This window comes from Lampris incognitus, chromosome 2, assembly GCF_029633865.1.
Source record: "Lampris incognitus isolate fLamInc1 chromosome 2, fLamInc1.hap2, whole genome shotgun sequence".
NCBI classification, from domain to species: Eukaryota; Metazoa; Chordata; class Actinopteri; order Lampriformes; family Lampridae; genus Lampris; species Lampris incognitus.
The window spans coordinates 44,700,759-44,711,519 of NC_079212.1; the positions used below are offsets into that span (position 1 = coordinate 44,700,759).

Genomic DNA, 10,761 nt, shown 5'->3' on the forward strand with positions numbered 1-10,761 from the left:
GGGCGAAGTTTGCTTCGCCGACCCTCTTTGAGAAGAAGTCTACGGTTTCACTTGTTTAAATAAGTTTTAAGATCTTATCAGAAGCTGTTGTGGTGTGCTGGCTTCCAATGTGCCGGTCGTCTGAAACCATCTGTGTGGACTCGCTGGACTTTAAATCACAGTAAGAGCCTGTCAGTGGTGTGTGGATGGTCCCGTTGGCTTACAACTCCCGCCAAACTCAACCATCGGGATAGTGTCTTCATAGCCTGATCCACCATGCAGGGGACTATTTACTGACACTTGTTTTGGGTTCAGATTTTTTTTTTAATTCATGTTCTGTCAGTTTGGCGTGGCTTTGTGCTGACTTCGCTTCAAATACATGTGTATTCGATGCCCCGCTGACACCAGCAGCTAATATTAGCCGTATCGGTCGTAACGATCAGCGGCTTATGAGATTTTATTGTGCCTCATGGATAATAAAATTTGAATACATTTACTCAAAATGTCCTCAACATTTTTGCACAATGTTTTTTTTGTCTAATAATAATAATAATAATAATAAAGAAAAAGAAAAAATGAATTAAAAATAAAATAAAAAGTAAATTAAATAAACAACAATAGTAATAATAATTAATAAATAATAAATGAAAAGAAAAAATAGAAAATAAAATAAACATAAACAATAGTAATAATAATAAATAAATAATGAATAAAAGAAAAAATGAATAAATGAAAAATAAACGAAAAAGTAAATAATAGTAATAATAATGTTAAATAATAAATAACATAAATAAAAAATAAAAGAATAAAGAATAAATAAACAAAAAAGTTATTAATAATAATAATAATAATAATAACATTACATCTAAAGGAAGGGCATCCGATGTAGAATTTTGCCGAATCTTTATGCGGACTGACAAAACCGCCATCGGTGATGTGCTCTCACAGGGTACAGATGGAAACTATCAATTACATTGTGGCGACCCCTGGGAAACAGGGAACAAGCTGAAAGAAGAAGAGGGTTTTTTTTTTGTCTAATTAGTGACTGAATATAAGCTCAGTTTTAATGTGCCAAGTACAATGCGAGTTACCATTCTAAATATTATCAAGTCACCATGTGAACGTTTTCAGTGATGTTTCAGTCAGCAGGGCCATGGAGGGGATTCTCTTGAGTTACTTAGGTTAAGGAGGCTCAGTGACTGTAGGCCATCTTACCGTACATTTATTTCATTGCAATTATCATCAATTACAGTATCATTGTGTATCTCACGTAACAGATCTGCTTTGATCCTCATAGTCAATGACTTTCCATGATCCTAGTTGTCTAGTTTGTGTTTTATTAAGTTATGCTGTGTGACTTAGGACCGTATTCTAACATTACAACACTTTGTGGGTGTGTGTGTGTTTGTGTGTGTGTGTGCACGTGTGTGTGTCATATTGATTTTGGGTCCGCAGGACGGTGGTGATGCCCATAGCGCAGGAGTTCTCGCCCGACGTAGTTTTGGTGTCAGCTGGATTTGATGCTGCTGAGGGCCACCCAGCTCCTCTGGGAGGCTACAAAGTCTCTGCCAGATGTAAGCATAAGCTTCCCTCCCACAGAATGCCCTGGCAGCTCACTTCACTGCACCTTCTCCGCCGTCCTTATTAGCTCGAGACGCTGATCGACATTCTGTTCCACGGTGGTCGGGGCATCAATACATGACACTAGTCTTGACATGCATAGACCTGAGAACGGCGGCTGTGCCGTGTACCCGGCTGCACCATTCTCGAGTTCAGAATAGGTGAATAATTTCATCTAAAGTGTAAATGTAATGGCGTAGCACAGTCGGTACTGTAGGTCGGTAGGCTGGCTTAGGTTGCACAAGATAGCAAATGCCAGTCTAGGAAGTCTTCTAATAAGTGGACTATCGAGTGTTCACGTGTCTAGTACCGAGTGCTGCTCTATGTTTTCCTGTTGTGTGTGACTTACTGTAGTTCTTGTTTGCCATTTGCAGACATGGTATCCATTCTTTGTGATGAAAAGTGTGTGTGTGTGTGTTCATGTGTTGCAGGTTTCGGGTTCCTGACCCGCCAGCTAATGTCGCTAGCCGGGGGTCGGCTGGTGTTGGCCCTGGAGGGTGGGCATGACCTCACGGCCATCTGTGATGCCTCAGAAGCCTGCGTCAGTGCCTTGCTTGGCATACAGGTCAGGAATTGTGGGTAATGGAGTTCCGTTTGTGTGTCTGTTTTTGCCCTTTGGTGTTGAAATATTGAGGTTTTTATCACTTTTTTCCCCCCCTCATGGTTCAATGTTCTCAACGTGATTGTTAATCAACTGATGAAATTCTTTGAGCCCTCAGCAAGTTGTACTTCCAGGACAGTTTGTTGTGTAACCAGCCGTAAAACAGGCATTTTTACTGCCGTCCACCAGAGTTTGGACCCTGCAAATGTGCAGGCCCTGTGCCCTAAATGTTATCCATTTTAAGATTAAGTGTTTCTCGGTGTAATGCCGTAGGTGTTAAGTGTTGGCTTCGCTAATCATCTCCTCTCCTTTGCCTACAGGAGCCACTGCCAGAGGAGGTGCTGCTCCAGGAGCCCAACGCCAACGGAGTCCGCTCCCTGCAGACCGTCATACAGATACAAAGTGAGTCAGGGAACAACTGGGGCAGTGGTAATGGCAACAGTAAAATGCGTCGGTAATAACTCTGTTCATGTTTATTTATTTATTTACATGTGGGTCAAAGAGGTGTGGTGGAGAATGTAATGTAAATGAAACGTCAAGAAGAAAAACAATAAAAAAACAAAGTTACAACGATTTAATGGAAAAAGGGACGCCACCCTATCTATCCTCTCCATAATTGTATCTGATCCTATTGCCGAGTGAAACCCCAGACATCCTCATTGTCATTTAGAAACACTAGTCCCGAGGGTGTCCAGGTCACGTGGCGGTCTATTCCGTTGTTTACCAACACGGGAATCGCTGGTTCGAATCCCCGTGTTACCACCGGCTTGGTCGGGCGTCCCTACAGACACAATTGCGGGTGGGAAGCCGGACGTGGGTATGTGTCCTGGTCGCTGCACTAGCGCCTCCTCTGGTCAGTCGGGGCGCTTGTTCGTAGGGGCGGGGGAACTGGGGGGAATAGTGTGATCCTCCCACGCGCTACGTCCCCCTGGTGAAACTCCTCACTGTTAGGTGAAAAGAAGCGGCTGGCGACTCCACATGTATCGGAGGAGGCTTGTGGTAGTCTGCAGCCCTCCCCGGATGGGCAGAGGGGGAGGAGCAGCAACCGGGACGGCTCGGAAGAGTGGGGTAATTGGCCGGATACAACTGGGGAGAAAAAGGAGGAAAATCCCCCCCCCAAAAAAAAAGAAAGAAAAAAAGGCTAGTCCCCATGATGTGTCTCCGTATGTTTTGTGGAGAAATGAAGAATTTGTCTCTCAAAGACAAACAACTTCAAGTTACTTGCAAAGAAAGTGGATGGAACACTCTCCATATTTAATAGATAAACTCAAATGCACTGGCCAAAATAAAATCTGGCCAATGCAACAATTCAAATCGTGATATTTCATTGCACCAGTTATTTTTTAGTCTCTTGGCTGTCATTCTCTCTTCTGTAGCAGTAGCATGATTCCAAATGTGTCTATTATTCATGAACAGACCTCACATATTTAAGATCCAGAGGTCTGCTGAACCAAATAGCCCAGAATTACACAGAATGAATTCCCTTCTTGCAATATTCACTAGTTTTAATACATCCAACCCAGTAAGGAGTATTAAAGATTTGCATACATAGTTTCAATGTGCAAATTGTATTAAAAAATGTGTTTGTCTTAAAGTATTTTGTAACCTGCATGTTGTAGGTCAGTATTGGCAGACTGTGAAGGCCTACGGTAGCTCAGTAGGTCTCTCCTATCTGGATGCTCAAAGCAGAGAATGTGAGGAGACGGATGCTGTCAATGCCTTAGCCTCACTCTCAGTAGGAGTCCTTACCAGCAAGAGGTAGGGATCTCACACACACACACACACACACAGCAAGTGCAAAACCGAGCACGCATGTTTGTACAAAAGCACCGAGGTGTCCAGCTGTTGACTAACCATGCGTCTGTCTCTCTCCCTCCCCAAGCATTCCTGATGAACCAATGGAACATGATGAAGACTCTATGTAGAAATCTCTCGAATCACCTCACAGAAGCCGCCTTCAGGAAGTTGACCTCACCAAATAAGCCTTGGAGCTCCTGCGCTGTTACACGTCTACAGAGGGGGAAGGATCGCTGTTGTAATGCCACTGAGCCCTGCCCATCTGTCTTATTTCACACACAGAAACACACACACACACACACACATACACAAAATCAACACTGAACCTCTGTAAACTAGCCATATGAGCACTCAAATGCTGTTAGCCATCCAGCTGAACCCAGCGACCCCACATCGGTCAGCCTTCTGGACTCTTCACCAAAGAGTAACACTACTGTGTTTGTGGGTGACAAAGACGGGTTTAGAGAGGAATGGATTGTTCCTGATCGACCAGCTGTTCCACGGACAGTGTGTGTCCTGATGAATTCCAATACCAGGATCACATGACCACTTTTTCAAGCCTTATTGGAACAGACAGAACTCTGGTCACGATACTAAAATCCTGGTCATATCTGACGGACTGTAAGAGGGTCTTAAAGCACTATTAACTCGCAGCAATTTTGTTTTTTTGCCTTACCTTTGCCTTAACTTAACCAAGGACAGACTTGAGGATTCTGTACCATTTTCCTCCCCAAACCAAGTTTAAACCAAACGCTGACCCCCAAAGGGACACCCAACGCCTTCTGAAAAAAAAAAGGCTCCGCTTGAGAGTCGAGTGACAGCAAGTTGAAGCATAGACCCAAGTCAGACAGGATGGGGGGAAATGGCTGTACTGTATATGAACTTGTGGGCAGGCACAAAAGAGAAGAAGAAAAAAAAAAGCACAGAAGATGAAAGAGATGGATGTCGGAGACAGAGAGAGACTGTCTTGGAGACTGACTCGGTGACTCAGTCTGTTTTAATGATGTCATAACATACAGTTTAACCACTAGAAGACAACAAAGAAGACAACAGGAGGAAAAAAAGGAAATGAAGATGCAAAATGGACAACTGTGGTTTGAAGAAGAAGAAGAAGAAAAAAAAGGAAAGAGCAAATGTCTTTTCTGTTTTATTGCACTGTGCATTCCATAATGTGAACCATAAGAAATTTCCAAAGCTCTGGGAAAAAAAAACAAAAAACAAAACACACAAACAAGTCTCTTTAGGTTATTTAATTATGTCTTTGGGGATTTGGATGGATGTCTAACTCTTTAATTCCACTCGTTCTAAAAACGTCTCGTCAAGCCTTTGACTCGCTCTGAGGACACATGTCGACCAAAATACTGTTCTGAGTTGTGTTTGCTGATATGATTCGGAAAGCATGCCAGATGTTAAAAAGCAGGATTTTCCTTTCCGGCTGCTGCTCGAAAGAATTGTCTTAGACGTACACACACTCGCTCATGCATGCATGCACACACATATACACACACACTTTCTCAACACGCAAAAAATGACCTAATGATGTACCACTGGTATCGAATGTGTAATTGTTAATGTTGGATGTCGGATGTGATCCCTGCCACCGTGCCACCAAGGACCAGCGCTGTGTTCTGTGGTAGCAATAACCCAAATGCACTTAATGGACGTCCACATAGAGCTGCCTTAAGTTTGTCTGCACTCAGCGGTGGGAGTGAATATAAATACCAGTCTTACAATGACCAGTAGTAGTTCAGTGGTTCCCCAACACTACTCCTCGGGGTTCTCGTCCTCCTCCTGGTTTTCTCTTCCGCCAGGCGTCCAGCTATCTAACGAGGGGGTTAATTACAATGTGACGAACTTAAAACGCCCGGCAGAATGGCAAACCGCATGGTGCGCCGGAGTTTAGAGCCGCCTCCTTGGCATACCGGCATTTGAACCTGTGGATTTAGGCTGGCGTTAAACAGTCGGACTACTTCTCGTCTTTTAACATAAAGTTTAAGGATCAAGTCCTTGACTTTCACGTGAATGCCGTTCCCTGAAGGTTCACCAGACTCATCCTCTAGAAACAAAACATCTCCTTGGACACGGCGGCTCTTCTTCACGTCTTGTTGTAAAGTGGATCAGTGTGTGCCTCTCTCCGTTCCTTGTGTCTGGTGAAATTTTACTGTCATTACTGCAGCCAGTCAAATCAGACACCCTTTCCTGACTCGTTATCAGTGAGAAAAGTAGCACATGCTAAGTTATGCATCGCTAGCGGGCCCTTAGAAGGCCCAAAGCATGATGTGGTCTGCACCAGCCACTCCTGTTAGCTGATATCATGAAGGAGCGATGACATAGATCCATCCGGGCCAAACTCATTTGTAGTGCAGCCAACACAGACTGAGATTCAGGAGGATTAAGTGACATTTCATCCTTTGCTCTACTGAAATTTTAATGTAGACTGCTGGTCGAAAGGAGCCAGTTGAGGTGGTTCGGGCATCTGATTAGGATGCCTCTTGGGCGCCTTCCTTTGGAGGTTTTCTGGGCACGTCCACGGGGGAGGAGACCCCAGGGTAGACCCAGAACTCGCCAGAGGGACTACGTGTCCAATCTGGCATGGGAACACCTTGGGACCCCCCCCCCCCCCCCCAGGAGGAGCTGGAGGGCGTTGCTGGGGAGAGGGACATCTGGAGGGCCCTACTTAGCTTGCTGCCACCGTGACCCGACCCCGGAGAAGCGGCTAATGATGAGATGGGATGAGCTGGGGTTGTACTAGGTGGCTATTTATAGTGCTGCATCCCCTTCTCTTTTTATAGATATGGCCTTGTTTGGACAAAGTCGATAAACTTCTTTTCAATCCCAACAATCCATTGCTGAATTTAAAAGCTGACGTCTTGTTCACCTTTGGAGGCACACATCTGATTCTACAGCCAGGAAAAATATTCGTTATTTTGCACAAGGAGAAATCTGATTTTGTCTTCCTGTATAAACGCAGTCAAGTCATGGATAAAAAACCAACTCGCCGGTTTTTGGATATTTTGAGTGTCAGTTGGCCCATCGAGCTGCAAATGATTTTGACGCGGCCTGAGGAAGCATTGTCAGTTGACCCTGCATGTACCAAACTGATTGTGTCTTTAGCGGTGCAGTAAGTTTATCGTTGTCGAGACTCTGGGCATTGTCTGCTCATCAGAAGCCAGCGGAGAGCTTGTATATTAAAACAACAGGACCTTAGAAACTAAAGCAATAGGAGTAAAGCTGTGGCCATTGCAGAAGCAGCACAACTAGTGTTTTGCCGGGCAGATGTTGCACAGTTGCCCCTTCCCCCCAGGGTGAATTATCTAGAAGATCCCGTTGCATCAGGGGAGGTGGGTGCTCTGTAATGGCCAGCAAGGTGTTACCCTTCCATCCATGGTATTCTTTTTGAATTGATGTCAATTTAATAGTGTACTATGTCTATCCTTACACAACGCACCCAGTAGGTGCACGCTATCTCTGAAGTAATTTTTGTAGAATGTTTGTATGTGTATGTACAAGAGAGACTGAGACAAGTTGTATTTTCATTGCATGTACGTACACACACACACATATATATGTACTCCTGTGTTAGTGTGTCTTAGGACGTGCATTCCCAGGAATTGGCGTGTGTGTGTCTGTTTGTACGGGGACTCGCCTGTCAGATACTGTAAATGACCTTTCTTGTATTATATTCCCAATGGCCTTTTTGTCTTAGAGGCCAGTTATGCCTCAGCTCTTAATTCCCTTTTGTCAATACTGTCATTTGTATGTTTCTTCGTTAAAACCCCCCAACAGAAAACACTGTAAATAGAAACTCGATGACCAAAATACACATGTCACACATGTGCCTTAATGCATTCAGTTGTATGTGTATTGGTAACTTCACTAACTGGACTTACTCTATTACTAAAACATGACATTGAATTCTTTGTTCTCTACTATTCTGGTATTGTTTACCTGTGTTTTTTCACCTTATATTTCCTACCATGCATATGTATAGAAAGATTGTCTATTTTGTACCGTTATATTTTTTGTCCTTTCTCTGAATTAAGAAGTAAAGTTTTCCAATTTTAATTAATATTGCCGCTTTTTTTTACACCTTACACAAACTGGCAGCTATCAAGAATTTTTTTTATATATATATATAAATGTATTTCCAGTTTTCCCCTTATTCCACCCGATTAACCCAATGGCATATGGCCGGAGCTCTTGTCGAATAACTCCCCTGGCTCACGTTTCCACAGGAAGGAGATAGTTGTAACACCAGCTTCCTTCAAACTCGTGTCGGCTGCTCTCGCTATTGGTTGGCGCTAGAGCGCATCATCCGGAGGGAGGTGGGAGGGAACTCTGCTGCACGTCATCAAATGCTCACTAGCTAGCTAGCATTGTCTAGCTTTTTAGTTATTTAGCTGTGTGTTTTTTACAATCCACGTTGACATAGAGTTGGTTAGTGAAGGTGTGAGGGCTGAAGGCCCAAACTATGTCTAAGGAGAGGGCCGCAGGCTCAGGACCCCCCCGGTCCTGGACGAGTGGATGTGCGCCAGGGCCGAAGGCCCGAGCTGCATCTAACGTCAATCTACTGTTTCTTGCTGTTCCTAAACTGAACAAGCCCCTACCCAATCATAAGATTGGACGATTCCACTGTGAGCATTTGATGACATGCAGCAGAGTTCCCTCCGGACGAGGCATTCTAGCACCAACCCTCGCCCTCGCTATTTTACACGCTGAAGCCTCGCATGGATTGCATTACCTTCAGGCCGCGAAGGAGACGTAGGGAGAATGCTTTCGGTTGCGGGTGCCCGGATGGGCCAGAGGGGTCGCTGGAGAACGACGAGTCCCCGAACACTACACCGATCTACACTCACTATCCCTCGGGTAAGGGTGGCCTATTGAAGGCCTTACCCCGTGGACGCTCTGGCCGTGACCGGTTACGGCGAGTCTGGGATACGAACCTCCGAACTACATTACGAGCGGATTGCAAGAACGGCGATTTATTCCGCTCGGCCATTGGAGCGGCCCAGCTACCAAGATTAAAGGAAATATTTACCCATCAGGATAAATAAAATGGAAATAAATGATGATTGAGAAATAAATAAGGTAATGGATAATGGGTGTGAGCTGCATATGAAAACATACTTAGGGCGTCTGGGTGGCGTAGCGGTCTGTTCTGTTGCCTATCAACATGGGGCTCGCCGGTTCGAATCCCTGTGTTACCTCCAGCTTGGACGGGTGTCCCTACAGACATGGGTGGGAGGCCGGATGTGGGTATGTGTCCTGGTCGCTGCACTAGCGCCTCCTCTGGTCGGTCGGGGTGCCTTTTCACGGGGGAGGGAGAACTAGGGGGAATATTGTGATCCTCCCACCGGCTATGTCCCCTTGGTGAAACTCCTCACTGTCAGGTGAAAAGAAGCGACTGGCGACCCCACATGTTTTGGAGGAGGCATGTGGGGCCCTTCCCGGATCGGCAGAGGGGGTGGAGCAGCGACCGGGATGGCTCGGAAGAGTGGAGTAATTGGCCAAGTACAACTGGGGAGAAAAAGGTTAAGGTTGGGGTTGGGGTTGGGGGGCCAAAAAAGGAAACTGATATTTGACCAAATACAGGTACCTGTAAGCACATAATGTAGTATTGAAATAGAGAAGCTGTGTGAAAATGGAACAACATAAAGATATTTTCATGATGTTGTCGGAAAGGATTTCGCTGCAGAGCTTGGAAAATTGCATTGTCGAGATGAGTTTCAAGTATTTGTATTCATTCATAGTTTGGTAGAACATACTTGAGGAGCTCTTTTCTGTTATGTTATACGCAGAAACTGTCATAACACCGGGGTCATGTGTAAGAAAATAGACAATAAGCCCACTCGAGGCCTCCCTCGGCAAGTTCAAATCCGCTATTCTCTTTTGAAATAGATGAGAATATAATGTAGGGATCCCTTGAACTCAAACTGTTAAGACGGACATTTTATCCAATTTGGCAAAATTGAGACCAATTCTGAGTTGGATCTGACAAACAGTGGGTCTCATATGACGTATACCACCCTTAGAGTTGTTAATTTTATGTATTAACATTAATAATAGCTCCCAAATCTAAAGTATAAAGTGGTCCTGACACTTTAAAAAAAATTGAGCCTCAGCAGTTACATCTATTAGCTTCCATTTTTGTCAAATTTGTTAAAACTTGATTTAAGTTGCCTCTGATCAACTTGTAGCTTTCATGAATCCAAATATACGTTTTGAAAGATGTCAGTCTAGTTTTAAAGTAACACACAGCGGAGAGACTTGCCCTGATTTAATATGAAGTACCAGATGATATTGCAGTGAATTTTGGGGGGGGGGGCAGTCTAGGAACCACCGCGCCAGGAACGCGAACCCGAGTCTCCGGCACCACGTTAACCAGTCGACTAAAGGGTCCGACCCGTTAGCTCTACTTATCCGTACACGTTACAATATTTTAATGACAGAAGATAAACGCAGTGGTTCTTTTTCAACCCTTCCAGAGTACGCTGGATCTACCATATGAGCAACATGGGCATGTGCCCAGGGGCCCCTAAGTGTAAAAGGGCCCGCCGCGATGGGGGGGGGGATGTCTGCGGGTTTTGTTTTATGTCGAGCTCCACAGATATATGACACAAAGCTTGACCCATTCTCTTGACAATTATCCAATCAGAATGAAATAAAAGTTGTTTCCAAGAAAATTAAGTCTAGTGATTGATTATTATTATTATAACGTGCATGGATAAGTAGAGACGTTGGCCCTTGGCTAAGGGCCAACAGGG

The 10,761-nt window shown here is 44.6% G+C and overlaps 1 protein-coding gene across 3 annotated transcripts in view; it reads left to right on the forward strand.

Moving 5' to 3' along the window:
• hdac7a (histone deacetylase 7a) overlaps positions 1-8,056 on the forward strand; it is a 69,230-nt gene extending 61,174 nt beyond the window's left edge. For 2 of the 3 annotated variants that reach the window (XM_056273298.1, XM_056273299.1), the window contains 5 exons: positions 1,435-1,553; positions 2,031-2,164; positions 2,521-2,602; positions 3,820-3,958; positions 4,083-8,056. In XM_056273298.1, the coding sequence (XP_056129273.1) occupies positions 1,435-1,553; positions 2,031-2,164; positions 2,521-2,602; positions 3,820-3,958; positions 4,083-4,125 (517 nt within the window). In that variant the 3' untranslated portion in view covers positions 4,126-8,056. Of the gene's footprint in view, positions 1-1,434; positions 1,761-2,030; positions 2,165-2,520; positions 2,603-3,819; positions 3,959-4,082 lie in introns of those variants that run through there. The other variant, XR_008809781.1, reaches the window with a different exon arrangement.
• Positions 8,057-10,761: the final 2,705 nt, after the last annotated feature.